Raw genomic sequence first — 14,707 nt, 5'->3', positions numbered from 1 at the left:
TGGTTTGGGTTCGTTTTGGTTTCTTCCATCCACGATATGACTGCTCTGCTCTGTCGGCTTCGAAGCACCTTCAGATCCATTAACCAATTGGATCTGAAGGGGCTTGAGCTGTCGTTTAAGGGGGACTGGCTCCGCATAATAAGAGGACACCGCCTCTGCTTGAGTGGAGCGCCAAACCTTTCTAACCATGTTGAATTTTGTGCGTTTCTTCGGCACATTCTCCAACTCACTACAGCCGTCTTATTTTGCCTTCAGCAATATAATCGACAGAACCCAACAAAAGTATTGACAGCCTTATAATATGCAGGCCTACATATTTTTATGTTTTGTCTTTCACAAATGAATGCTGAACGTGACTGGTTGCCTAGGCTGACATTACTATTTACTTAGAATCAAATCAACGCAACACGTAATATCATGCCAGGTCACGTAAAGCAGGTTGTAGGCTCAATGATGTCTCCCGCCAAGATGTGGATGCTGGGGATCGAATCCAATCCATTTGCTGGGAGTCAAACATCCACGATCATTCCACGAGTAAAACACGAGTAAAATACTGTGTTTTATTTGAATAAAATATGTCATTTTGTCGACCAATAGATAAAAACATACAATAAACAGATAGGTCTAAAAGTTTCTGCTTCTTTTAGATGTTTTTATTTATCCTTAAAATGTATGCTGCCCAGATGTTTGCCAGAATCAATCATTCAATAATTTGACAATAAATGCAGAAAACGTAAAACTTACCTTAAAACATAAGTCCCTGATTCAAGGGTACCTTGTCTCTGCTGCAAGTCCACAGGTATGAATGACGGCAGAATCAGGAATGATTGAACGTACCTTGCAAAGGGAACAGCTCTCTGCTTGCCTATTGGGGAAGAATACATTAATTGCCAGGGTGCAAGGAGGAGACTGCTGCATACTTTTGCTGAAGGTAAACCAATGATGTCAGTACACACGGCAGTAAGGGGAGCCTGGTGGCTCGACATCATTGGTTAACCAAGAGGGTGTGCTCCTGACTACTCCCAATTAAAGGATGATGTTTACCTAACGAAATGCGAGAAAAAAATGCAGTGACTTATGGCCGTCTATAGTTCAGTCAGAACAGAGTTGAAAAGGATTTTCACTTTTTATTAGGCCTAATACAGTGTTAAAAAAAACATTGGACAGGTCTTTTTACAATTTGGGCCGCTGTTGTAACAGACAAACATTGAAAGAGGGCTTTCACTGCATAGTTACATTACATACATTATCAGAAACTAGTACACCTGAAATCATGGCCTTAACAAACAATTAAAAACAACTATATACACTACATACAATAGGTAGATAATTAACTATAAAACTGTTAAATTAATTTAAATGACAACTTTACACAACAAGTGGGTCATGAGATCAGGTGTGAGGAACCCCAGTATTTGAAGAATAAAAGAAAATGTTGAGACATGTCGAGAGTAAATAAAACTCTCCCACGGGAGAGTGCACACCTCTCAGTGCCTCCAGTCCCTGAATGCACTCAGTCTGAACACCTCCAGGCTCAACGCATTAACAGCCGCCCATTGGCAACGAAGAATGCGTGCGGATGAGCCAATGGCAGTGTAGCACGAAGGATCGAGTCTCTTTGGAGATGAGCTGGTAACTAAAGCCGACTGGCTCGTCTGACCACACAGCAGCCAGACGAGGGGATCCATGCGGCAGTCGGGGCCCCTTAAAGAAAGCCATGTTCCCCAGGAGTCCTGCTGCCAAGGAGACCCACCACAGGCCCCTCACTGCCTCTTGGGGTTCCACTGAGGCTTCCTCAGCAGGGGGTTCCGCACCGTGCGGTTCTCCGGCCGCTCCGTCGGCTCGGCGGCCCAAGACGGCGACGTGGGCGGGTTTGCGGGCTCCACCGCGCCGTCGTCTTCTTTTTCAGTGTCTTCGTCGGGCACGTTGTCTGAGTGTCGGCGTGGAACGGGAAGGGGAGGAGTGTGGGGTCGCCTGGGGTCCTCGTTCACCACGTCCACCGAGGAGGCCTCTGTCAGCGTGCCCATCCGCTGGAGTGGCACCATGGCTCTGGAGGAGGAGCGGGAGGGCCTGTTGAAGCGGATTCGTCTGGAGGGGTGGGCCATCTCCGACATGGTCTCCTCGTCGTCTGGTAGGAGCGAGGGTACAAGGGGAAGATTAAACTCGCAAAATCCTTTCCTGTCATTCCCCCTTTCCTGGTTCTGCTTCACACTACATGCTTTGCAGAATACACTTAGTTCTTGTGTTTTTCTTCTGTTAATGTGTATTTAGCGTTTTTGTTTACATGGATTTTTTCTGTCTTCCTCCATCTAGCTACATCATATGATAATCATAATCATCTTGTGAAGATGATTTGTTTTTAATAGTATCTTATTGTGAAACAGGGCACAGCTCAAAAGGAACAGGTCTGAGCCCCGATTGGTCATATTACCTGCATGGCTTCGTCTCTTGAAAGGGAAGTGTGAGTCCAGATTCTGCCCGGCAGGCAAAGAGAAGTACTTCTGAGATTTTGGAACCGGCTGGTAAAAAGGAAAATATTTGAAATCATGAGATGAAACGAAGGAATATCGTTAATATCAGGTAATCAATATTAAGATATGAGATATGATCTTATCGCATAAGTCCCATTGAATCCAGGTGATTTACAAATACATGAAATCAAATACATGTCACTGAAGAGCAGGGAGGTGTTTAGGTATCTTGCTCAAGGACGCCTTCAGGTCAGATGTGGACAGTTGCAGATCAAACCCAGTAATTTTGGTCTTCGACCAAAAGGGTGAAACACCCTCAACACTAAGACTATCCGTGACGGCTGTGTCTTCGCCCTACCTCGTTCTGGAAGCTCCCGGGGCGGATGCTGCGTCTGATGCTGGCGTGGCGTCGGATCAGGATCTCCTTGCTCTGGCTCTCGTTGGGCAGCGCATTCTTGTTAGTGTACGCCACCGTCTGGTCCCAAATAGGGTGGAGGCACATGGGAAACGTCAGGCACAAGAGAAGGACTATGGCGGAGATTCTAGTGAAATGGCTAGAGGGCCGTAAAGAAATACATACAAGCTCTGAAACGTCCTAAACAACATTCCTAGACCCTCCAATGCACTCTAGGTACTTAAGCACCCTCTAGCACACTTAAGGGATTTAAAGGACAATCAAGGATGTCTCAGGTACTTGACAGTATAGCATAAAAAGTACTGTAGGTCGACCCCGAATATTTCAACAACCATTTCTTGCGGCAATTTAGGAACAAAGCCTACCGTGCCCAACCGAGACTGACCACACCTGTTTGCAAGAGTTGAGTGAACATAATGCTTCTGTTTAGAGCCAGCAAGTCCGGATACTAGGCTAGACTGATACTGCCTGTTCCAATAGGCATCGTCTCCTCTCTTTACTTAAGTCTGTGTCAACACAGAAACTCTTTAGAAGTCCCATCAGGCAATTAGGAGATAGCCCTTAATCAAACAAACAAATCCCCTGATTGAAAAAAGTATTCATTGTTCTCTCAAAACTAAAGAGATTTTGTTGTTGGAATGGATGACATTTTAAAAAGGCTGTGCTTTGAGAAAGTAGATTATGTGTAGATTACTGCAACAGACTGAGGTCTGGCCTTTTGAGCGACGGGCCCCAAACCAACAGAGCAGTTTGTTCACCAAGGTGCCTGATAACTTGTGTGTTTAAACCAACAACAGTTGTGAAATGCAGGGGGGAAGAGTCATTGCAACTGCAACATTCTCAGCAATAGGAGGCAGGGTCAAGGTTTCTGGTTTTACCCAGACCGTCTCAAAACCGAGATAAGAAAATATACAAATGAAACTTCACAATCAATACATCCTTTGTTTCCAGCAAAGCTTTCGGCACCAGTTTTTGTCGCATCGATGTTTTGTCACCTGTAGAAACCGACTCAACAGGCCACAGCTTGTGACTATGCAAAACCCCACACAGATGGAGTCACCACCCCAGCCAATTCCAATTTAAAACAGAAACTGCAGTGCGCGGTTTCTAGTTCCCTACCCCTGAGGAAGTATCATCACTTCAATGGTACCTTTGCCGGACCATAATATAGCCTACATTAACACAAACAGCATTACGAACAGAAATGGAGGGTTCCCTCTGGTTATCCCCACGACTGTAACTCCGTCTTACCCGCTGTCTGATCTTGTACATGTTTTTGGACAGCAGGTCATGCATGCTCCTCAGGTCAGCCCTCCCGAACTTCTTCTTCGGATTACTGGCCGGGCCCTTCTTCTCCTCGCTGAAAGACACGAGCCACAGAGGGGGAAAAACTGTTAATATCCTGACCCCCTTGAGCTCTGAACCCTCGACGTGCGGCAGGTGCGTGGAGTTCGGGAGGTGTCGTACTATAGAGAGACGAGGGAGGGCGCTGCGCTGAGGTCCCCGGTCACAGTGTCCAGGATCTCCATGGCGTTCTGCAGCTCCAGCTTCTTGTACAACGCCACAATGCTGGACTCGGCCCGCTTGTCCTTGATCAGGATCTTACGGAGGACGAGGTTGTTGAACTTCAGGAACCTGGAGAGCAGAGGGGAAACGGGAGAGTTAAGCAAACACTGTTTATGGAAAAACAGAGGCCGTTATTAAAAAAAAACACAAAAAAAAGAGAAAATGGGGCCTAAAAACAAAACCTGGAGCCTGGGATAGGCAGTGTGAAAAAGTAACGTTTTCTTTTTTTTTTTATCCAAAAGTAATTTATGTCAACAGCTATCTCCCGAAACAGACATGAGATCAAATGTTACAGTTGATCTGCCTCAGCGGCCACAGTAGAGGACAGAGCCTGCAGGAAGCAGTAGGCAGAGGAGACCAGCTTCAAGGGCTTTAGAAAGACTTGGCCCGGCCTTTTGTTTGAGGAAGGTGAAAGCTGAGACCAGACTCTAGACAACAGTCACCATTCCCCCCCCAGACACAGACTCAAACAGTGACATTGTCATGGCACCCCGATTCTTTTTGAATTTGTGACTAAACAGGCATTTTCGTGACAGAAATAGACGTCATGCAGCACCAGTTTTCCCTTATTTAGCCTTTTCTATTACGTCATTTGTAATATCCAATTTCATTTCAGTACAATTTGACAGATACAGACTTTACAGCTATGGTGGGGTAGGGGGGGCAGGTTCTTACTTGTCCTTCCAGTAGTAGTGACTCCACTGTCCGCAGAGGTCCTCGATTCCAGAAAGCGTGTGCTCCATTACCTGAGAGGAGAAAGCAAAGACCATTTAATAATGCATGCTGACATGTGCTGTGAAAACGTCTACATGTCAATATGAAGCCACCGTCGTACCCTGCAATGAATCTCCGAGTTGATGGTGTCAAGGTTGCGGTTGGTTCTGCGGACGTTGATGAGCTCAATCAGAGGTCTGATACTGATTCCCTATGACAGACGGAGAGATGGGGCACATAAAAATCAAAGCGCCACCACTCAAACACATATCACAGCATAACGCAATGCTAACTGCTAAAACAACAAACTGATATTTTCCGGAATAGCGATGAAGACCCAGTTGCGACAAAGAAGAAATTGTCAGAAATACCATTTTTGATCCGTTTTAATTTATTACTATATGTTATTAACAATAACCTTCTTTACCTGTATAAACACAGTAAAGATGATGATGCAGATTGTGGCCGTGATGAAAAGCTGCCGACGGCCAATGTTGTCGGGCAGGGTATACGCCAGGGCGAAAGAGATGGCTCCTCTCAGGCCTCCGTACGACAGACCAAACTGGTCCTTCATGTTGAAGGGGATGGTCCGGAAGGGGTTGATGATCTGGGTCAGCACCAACACACCTAGGAGGAGGGATTTTTTCAGAAATAATTAAAATTTTTAAAAACATAAAATACAGTCCGTCACACTCATAGCATAGCATAAAGTACAATCTTACATTACTGCAATGACGCAACAAAAGAAAAAAGAAAACAAAAAGTGCTTATTCTGTTTTAACAAGTGGTAATCTTTACAAGTTTGAGTAAATGTATTGCAATATATGCAAAATGCAACATATTTTTAAAAGAAAAATGAATTCTAAAAGCAAGGAAACGGCAATGTCCCAAAATGTCCCAAAACGGCAATGTTCCTCAACTACACAGACAGGAAATAGGAAAGAGTGGTTCGAGAGCCGGTTGTGGTTGACAGGTGGTCGTGTCTCTTACCCAGCCCTCTCCACAGAAAGGCGAACAGCAGCGTGAACATGATGTAGCCCCAGTTCCACTCGTGCTCCGTCGTTATGGTGACCACCCCCAGGAAAAAGAAGATGAGCGTTTCCGAGATGGAGCCTAGCATCTTGATGACGTGGCGGATGGTGGTGCAGGAGCGCTGAGACACGTTCTCCTCCACGTAATACTTCATGGTGATGGCACACGTCACAATGCTGCCGGACGGGAGACCACAACATCACTGTCAGTGCATGTGGCGGTCAAACCGTCTGACTCACGGACTGACTGACTCATCACAACCGGAAACACAGAGATTTATTACCATTATGCTATTTTTATTAGCTTTATTAGCTTTATTAGCATACGCAAGTGCAGTATGCACATACAAAAAGGAATTGTTTCTGGTGTTGTGTGACGTCCCTTAAAAAAAGAAAAAAAACACTAATACCAAACACAACTGTAAATGGATATTGTATCAAAACATCCAAGTCTTTTTAGAAGGGTTATCTAAGATTATGAACTATTATTGTAATGTTAGCCTAGTGTATTTGGTATATTTTATTTCTAATAAGTAAAATATACAAAATACAACATACAATATACAACATAAACAACGACGCTAAAGTGAAAGCGTACGAGCAAAGGTCCTCTTCCTCCACCTTTAAAGCTTCGGGGTCAGAGGAGTCATAGATAGGTTTTGGGTGGGGCAGCACGTGGCAGAGGCCCGGTACTCACGCCATGATGGAGGAGATGGCAAAGAGCTCGGCCACCAGGTAGGCCAGGTAGCTGTACATGAAGATGAAGAGGGGCTCGATGGCCCGAACGTTGCCGGTGAAGCGTGTGGTGAAGGACGCCACAAGGCCGAACAGCAGGCCGAAGCCCATGCCTCCGAGCCCCACCACGAAGAAGCGAGCCACCCCCAGGAATACATCCACTGGCTCCACCACCGGCATGTCCGCCACGTAGCTAAACATGTTGTACAGCACCTAACGCAAACACACAAAGAACACCACGGAAGTGCTTTTTTTAATCTCTAGCTAGTGGTGTTGTGTACAGAAGTAAGAAGGTAAGCAAGTCTATCTTTATTTATTTAGCACTATTTTTTCAACAGAGGTTACAAAGTGCTTCATATTAGCCTCGATACAGGAAAAGTAAAACAGGGTCACACAAAGCATGTATAAAGGAAATAAATTCAAAAATACATACACAACGCACATACGAAAACGGAGGGCATTCAGAAACCAGTAACCGCCCAGAGCACACCAATACAATTTCGGTAGATGCCGCCCTAAAATAAGTGGTTTTGTTATTTACAAGAACAGACTTGGCTGATGGGGGAGATGTTGGTTTGTTCAAATCACACCCATGTCGACATAGCCCATTGCACGCGTGTGCCACGGTCTCCGTTTCTGCATAAACAACCCACACAGTCAATCTTCTACATATGGTGTTGGGGGTCAAAAGAAACTGATTTTGTATCTGTTCCTGAAAGGATTGATTAAAAAACGATATTCAAAACTGCACTGTTTGCATTGTGATAATCTGATTCAACACCTCTACTGCAAGGCTTTGAATGACTCAATCTGAAGCCATTAGGAGCCGGAACAAGCATCACCTTTTCTTATGCTTCTGTTTGACGTAGATCACTGATAATAATTTAAAGCAGCATTGCTCCAATTTATGGCTATAGTATAAGTATCAGTGTTACACGTTTTTGGGGTTTCCCATAATAACTATTTCAAGGATTTGTGCATGAGAATTCGGTATCCCAGCCTACATGATAGGACCCATCAGCCAAACTTGAGAGACTTCCATAGCGCCGTCCAAACACGAAACACTGTATGCCAGAGGAACGGTGCACCACAATCCCTGGTCCAACTGGACCATATTAGTGTGGATATTAAAAAGTCCACTCTGAATGAAATTACCCCGTACAAGTTCTGTCTTGAAACAACATGATGAATCTCAACCTAATAAATGTAGTAGCAGAGAGGTTTGTGGGAGGGAAGCCTCAACGTTTACACTCTCCTGGGTAAAGTGTTTGTCTTTGGTCTCAGCCCTGGGTCAGCTATTGTGTACTAAACAAAGGGGTTCGACTACTCCTGTTCACAGTATTAACCAGGACACAAAAGGTAGAAGAATCACCGAGGAAAACTCATGAGCAACTCATGAGCAATCCCCACCCCCATCTTTTCTCATATAATTTGAGGATACATTTTAGGGAGTGAATCTAAAGAATAAATACAAAACATAACATTGTTTTAGTGTGTGTGTGTGTGTGTGTGTGTGTGTGTGTGTGTGTGTGTGTGGGGGGGGGGGGGGGGGGGGGGGGGTTATGTGTGGCTGTGTGTGCAATTTGGTTGGTCAGTTTATGCATTAGAAAATGCACAAGGTGGTTGAACCACTAGCTATGATGTGTTTTGAATAAGTGCTAACATGATTGTATTCCCTCCGCCCTTCTGTCAGAAACTGGTTGGGTGACTTCCGAACAAACTGGAAAACCCACTCCAAAAAGTTTTGTTAGTGTTGCCTTATCCTCATACATTCCCCACAACCCCCTACTAACTCATGCTCTGTCCATGTTCTAGTGTTTATATTCACCAATCTCACTAATCTTGATATTTAAGAATTCCATAATACATCCTACGCTTCATACAGTTAAAGAACAACCAACAGAAGAAGACAACGAGTGTGTGGTACATGTCTGTTGAAACACGATCTGCCTGGTTCGGAGAGTAAAAAAAAAACAGTGTTCATGTCTTCATTATAGTCCACTTTCTTTCCTTTTCACACAGGTGGATATTTCGTAGCCAGTGCCACCAATACAGTTTAAACTTTACGTAGCATGCAAATAGATGATGTTCATTTTCCGAGTGACATGAAGAGTTTACCTCTACCATGCACCTCTGGATGTCCAGCATTCATAACCAACGCTCTTATACAGAATGTTTGTTGTGACTCAATGATAAGCAGCATGTCGTAGGGTATGCAGGTGATAAACAGACAGGGGAAACATGCAGCAACAAGCATTCCTCTCCGTTGGCCTCAGGTTTGTTTGTGGGGAGAGCCACAGTAAAGGACATGATTTCCTCTACAATCACACAGAGAGAAGGCCGCAACAAATACAATAAAAGGGCCACAAACAGAACGCAACAACACTCCTTCCCAATTAAATAGCCCATCCTTACCCCTCCCTATACACTCTCCTCCCCACTGGTAGCCACTCACCACTGTGACGGCATCGTTGAACAGGCACTCCCCGAACACCACGATGTACAGCTGCTCGTTGACCGACACGTCCTCGAAGACGCTCAGCACGGCCACGGGGTCCACAGCCGAGATGATGGAGGCAAACAGCAGGTTCTCCTGCAGGTTGATGTCCTGCACGCCAAACGCCTCAATCTGGCAGATGGCGAACAGGGACATGCCGATGCCGATGCTGTTCCACAGTGTGCCCACCACCGCGAACCACAGCACCTGCAGAGAGAGCACACCCACAGGGGGATTGGTGAGGTGGCTAAGGGTGCGCTGTACTGTGCTGGGTATGGATTTCAGTTTGAAATGCTGGTGAATAATGCCAGAGATGGGTTTGACAAGAATGTGGCAAGTCAGCAAAAAATAAAGAAAACAAAACAAAAATAGTTTTGAGATGATAGATGATTCTACCGTGGCTTCGTACCGTGCCGATGTTCTCGAAGAAGGCCCGGGTGGGTATGAAGTAGCCGGAGTCCAGCACGATGGGGGGCAGCATGTAGAGGAAGAAGACGTTGGAGCTCAGCACGGCGGGGGGCTCCTCGTGCACTGAGTGCATGATGCCTCCCACCATCAGGCCGATGGCGATGAGCAGGCACGACTCTGGCACCCACACGGTGATCTTGTGGTACACATGGAAGCCTTGAGCAAACAGAGGAGAAGAAAAACTGGTTAAAAGAAAGAAGGAGAGAGACGTTGGAGACTTCCGAGTGTAAATAATAATAATAAAGTAAAAAAACAGAGGTCACTCTGGAGCCTATATTTCTTATCACTGCATTTGAATATGAATATAAACTTCGACAAGAATAAGTTGGTCAATAACACACTGTAAACAGTTGGCCTGATCATCCCTGAACATTTCTTATTTTAAATTGCTTTGTTCATTGTAGCCTACGATCACCTACCGATTTTAGCGAATGATGCGAGGAGAACCCAAAGAGTGATCTCAAAGGGGAGCTGTATCCTGGGATAGTCCATTGTAAAGACGGGCATATTGGCTTTCTCCGCGTCGGGAAAGGCTTGAGGTCCATCGGCAGGTTTGATCGGGGGCATGATACTGACATCTCCCGTGGGTTTTTGTGGTATTGCTTCTCCATTAGATCCGAACGGAAGACTTAAAACGGTGCAAACACCGATTACAAATGCGATCATCTCTACACCCCTCCTGGGTTTCACGCCTGACCAAAACATGTTAAAAGGCGAAAAGGATATGCACAAGTCCTTCAGTGGATGCTTCCCTGAGTTGATTGATTAGAGTTCCCAGATTGTTCTCATACTTCCTCATTCATGTTATCCAAAAACAGTTCTACTGCCGGATAACTGGTCTTCCAAATGCGTTGTAGAGCAGCGGCTACACACCTGTGGGACTAGGCTACCTGTCGCATGCTACACCTGCATGAATTCCGATAGCGGCTGGGCGGGGCCGCTCACCTGTTCTTATTGGGCGCTACCTAGAGGAAAATAATGGGTGTGTGGGAGTGGGTGTTTCAACCCGAGTTTCATCGACACCAGTTGGAGTTTCGGGATACGGTTGAAGGGACGTTTGTTTCAGTTGTAGTTTGGATTGAATGGAACGTAAGACCACTATGGTAATCAAATAACCTATCGTGTAAGACTAGAATGCGAGATCCAATGACTCCTAAAAGAATGTTAGCATCAGAGAGTATTCTAATTCTAATTCTAATTGTGTTTTTTTAATTTTATTCAGCCGAAATTGAACACATTTGGTAGCACATGTGGGCTACACTTATATCTCCACCTACGATCTCCTGAATCCATATTAAAGCTAAATCTAAATACTGGATTTATTAATTGAAAGGAAAAAAACGTGCATCGCAAGTTTTATTGTGATGCTGCTGATGCAAATATATATCAACACATGACTCACAAAGCCAGGGGCGGGCCGTACTATTAGGCAAACCAGGCATTTGCCTGGAGCCCCAGGCCCCATAGAAGGTTTTTGGGGCCCCCAAAATGCCCCAATGCAAATATTTTGTCCCCATATTTATTATTTTTATAAAAATCTCTTCACAATAGTAGCATCGGGATGTCTAATTACTCATATTTTGACGATCTTTCCGTGTGCACCCCCCTTCAGTCTGCACTACATGGACTATTCCATGTTACGCGCATCACGCTCATCACGCGTATGCAGAAATGATGTCAAATTCAAAACGGTAAGCGGTAGAGAGAGAGAGAGAAATCGAGTGAGACATAAATCGAGTGAAACATGAAGCGATCGTACGAAAGCGGGTCACATAAAAAGAAGAAGAAAGACCAAAGGCAGGACTTGCTTTCAAATCTGCCAAAGCTATCCAGCTTTTTATACAGCCACCGCAGTGTTAGCGGGGCCGTCGGCAAGAGCAGCCGTCAACGTCGTTTGCCGTCACGTTACTGCTCCTTTCATTCCAAGTGGCTCTGGCTCAGCCAGCAGCGATGCTAATGACGTGTGTCAACAAACTGACGGAGATGATGCACAACTGGTAGTGAATATTGCTCATTCTCCTTCTTCCACTTCGGTTATTGAAATTGATGACAATAACGATAACAATGACTGCGAGACACATATTCTTGTGGATGACCCAGCACTCTGGCCCAAGCTGCTGTGTCTTGGGCAGGCGCACACATATTCTAGTGGATGACCCAGCACTCTGGCCCAAGGGCCGCAGATTCACAAAAGCATACTATTACATAGTAATGAAAAATGATGAGAGGGTGAACAGGTCTTGGTTAGTCTAGTGAAAGTGCAGAGTGCAGACCGTGTTTTTTTGCTTTTGTTGTTGCCTTTTTGGAAAACAAAAACAACTGAGTGAGGAAGGATTTAAACACTGGAATAACCTTGCAATGCATCTAATCAACCATGAAAGGTCTGAAGAGCACAGGAAAAATACTGATGGCTGGAATCAGCTATCAGTAGGTTTCCAGTAGGTCACAGCATATAGCTGCTGTGACCTACTGGAAACCCTCAGGTATATGATGACATAAGGTTAACAGTCAGTGTAATGTGTCAACATAACTAATCTTATTGTTTTGAATGTTATTCTCAATTTGTAAATAGATGATTAACATTTGCATGAAAGAAGGATAGTGACTTTTGTTCATCCCTTGTATGGAGTATCTCATTATGCGACATAAGGTACAATAGACCGGTAGATGCAGGGCCCCCTAAATTACTGTTCGCCTGGAGCCCCCAAAGGGCTAAGTTCGCCACTGCACAAAGCCTGTCCAATTAGGATGTTGCTTCGATGGGTCAGCCCATGACAGCGCGTGGGCTGAGAGAGGATACTGACTTGTAGCGTTATCCCGGTCTACCATAACGCAAATTCCGTTCACTTCTTTCCGATAAACGGTGCACGCCACTTTACAGCCCCCAGAGCGAGGATAATAAAAACACCATAACAATAATAAAAACAAGAAGAACAACAAGAACAACAAGCACAAGGAGAATACAAATGTATATTTTTCGGAAGAAAATGACAAAGCAATTACAGTTATTGTCAGAAGTCTCTCTCTCTCTCTCTCTCTCTCTCTCTCTCTCTCTCTCTCTCTCTCTCTCTCTCTCTCTCTCTCTCTCTCTCTCTCTCTCTCTCTCTCTCTCTCTCTCTCTCTCTCTCTCTCTCTCTCTCTCTCTCTCTCTCTCTCTCTCTCTAAAAATGACATATTTTGACAATGTAAAAATAAGTGCCCCTCGCAGCTTCACCCGTGTAACTGAAAGTCCCGCCCTCTCTCTCGCCAGTAACGGTCGCAAGAGGAGAATGCATGGGAACGAGATACTGGCGCGCACGTCTTACTGGAGAAAAGGGGCGGTGCTAACAACTGAGTTATTACGTCTGAATGTGTCACTGGCAGCGTGCTAGGGCGAGTCTTCTACCACTGCAGACATCGTCGAAAATGCAGCCCGAGATGCGCATCATTATGAAAACAAATCATGTTTATGTCGCTTGTTGGGATGGGACATTCTCCGGTTTCTGATCGTAAGTATTTATGTGTGGATGTTGATGTATTCCATCGTTTGAAGATAATATGCGTTCACTGTGATGTATTTAATTGCGCATAGAGAATTTCAGCTACTGTAGGGTATCATAGCTATACATACATTTATTTACAAAACATCCATGTCCTTTTTTTTTGTGGTAGACACGTTGTCTATGTTAAAGCATCTCATGAGGAAACGCAAGATAAAGAATCGCTAAGCAGCAGCCCTGATTGAATGAGCACCGTCAGATATCATGACGCTATCTTTGTTATTGTGTCAAGTGTCAATGGATTTACTCGAAATCACAGGGACAGAAGGGATTATATTTAGGAGTGGACCAAGAGGTCGCGAAATCGCCTTGTGCATCCTATGGCCTCAGTCTGTTTCTTCGCTCGCTTCCTATAGTCCGTTATGGCCCTGACTCATAGTAAACATCCTGGACCTAACCACATTCATAATCTCCAAACCAGTGTAATATCAGATCTATGAAGATCATTTATGTATACACTGTTCTGCATTTAAATGCATACAGCAAACATGTTACATCATATGTTTGTCAAACAGCTGCGCTTGCCATTGGCTGCCAGCAGATGTTGGATTGTGAAGGATTAGGTTTTTCGTGTAAGCACACTTTACATTGTAAACGGCGATTCTTTCTTTCTTTCTTTCTTTCTTTCTTTCTTTCTTTCTTTCTTTCTTTCTTTCTTTCTTTCTTTCTTTCTTTCTTTCTTTCTTTCTTTCTTTCTTTCTTTCTTTCTTTCTTTCTTTCTTTTCTTTATTTCGCTGGGTCTCAGACTAACCAGCATGCATTGCATGGAGTTTATTATTTGTAGTAAGCAAACGATAGAGTTAACTAGAGTAAAGCTGCACTACCAGGAATCTCCCATCATCATGGGATCGTCATCACCATCAGCATCTTCATCAGTTACGCATCATGCTAAGTACAATTTCCTAGTTGTCAGGGTTACCAGATACTCTTTGTTCATTGTGTGGATTTTGTGTCTGAAGCGTTCGTAAGTGAAGCAGTGGCCCTAATAAGGTACACAGTGGTAGATATACGGAATATTTGATTGTCCATGCTGACACTGATTTATGACAATTCATAAATCAGCGGAGACCCGTTGGCTTTGCATGCCATCGTGCGGCGCAGAGCCCCCGACCAGGGACCAGGGAGCCTGGTCAGCTCATCTCTCCACACACAGATCAATAATAAGAGATGGTGAATCAGAGAAAAACACCCCAACATCGGTGTTATCATCTAGTGGGGGAACCAGCCGAGTGAGGGTAGAGAGAACACACAGGGCGGGGCGGGGGGCTGAG

At 44.7% G+C, this 14,707-nt stretch overlaps 2 protein-coding genes across 3 annotated transcripts in view; one reads left to right on the top strand and one right to left on the bottom strand.

Annotated features, from left to right (window-relative positions):
- Positions 1 to 1,112: 1,112 nt before the first annotated feature.
- On the bottom strand, positions 1,113 to 10,832 carry slc9a2 (solute carrier family 9 member 2). The gene is made up of 13 exons (XM_060039844.1): positions 10,317 to 10,832; positions 9,839 to 10,053; positions 9,388 to 9,636; positions 6,895 to 7,145; positions 6,157 to 6,374; positions 5,594 to 5,793; positions 5,288 to 5,377; positions 5,128 to 5,198; positions 4,354 to 4,521; positions 4,138 to 4,246; positions 2,830 to 2,946; positions 2,432 to 2,519; positions 1,113 to 2,128 (listed from the first exon to the last, which is right to left on the bottom strand). The coding sequence occupies exons 1-13, from the start codon at positions 10,600 to 10,602 to the stop codon at positions 1,764 to 1,766; spliced, it is 2,427 nt and encodes an 808-aa protein (XP_059895827.1). The 5' UTR covers positions 10,603 to 10,832; the 3' UTR covers positions 1,113 to 1,763.
- A 2,395-nt stretch (positions 10,833 to 13,227) lies between these two features.
- The window catches only part of inpp4aa (inositol polyphosphate-4-phosphatase type I Aa), an 18,860-nt gene continuing 17,380 nt past the window's right edge, over positions 13,228 to 14,707 (top strand). For both annotated transcript variants that reach the window (XM_060039448.1, XM_060039447.1), the window contains exon 1: positions 13,228 to 13,385. The gene's annotated coding sequence lies outside the window, so the exon portion shown is untranslated. The remainder of the gene's footprint in view (positions 13,386 to 14,707) is intronic.

Source organism: Gadus macrocephalus, chromosome 20, assembly GCF_031168955.1.
Source record: "Gadus macrocephalus chromosome 20, ASM3116895v1".
Taxonomy (NCBI): Eukaryota; Metazoa; Chordata; class Actinopteri; order Gadiformes; family Gadidae; genus Gadus; species Gadus macrocephalus.
The sequence above is the reverse complement of the archived record's forward strand: the minus strand, read 5'-3'. Positions and strand labels throughout refer to the sequence as shown.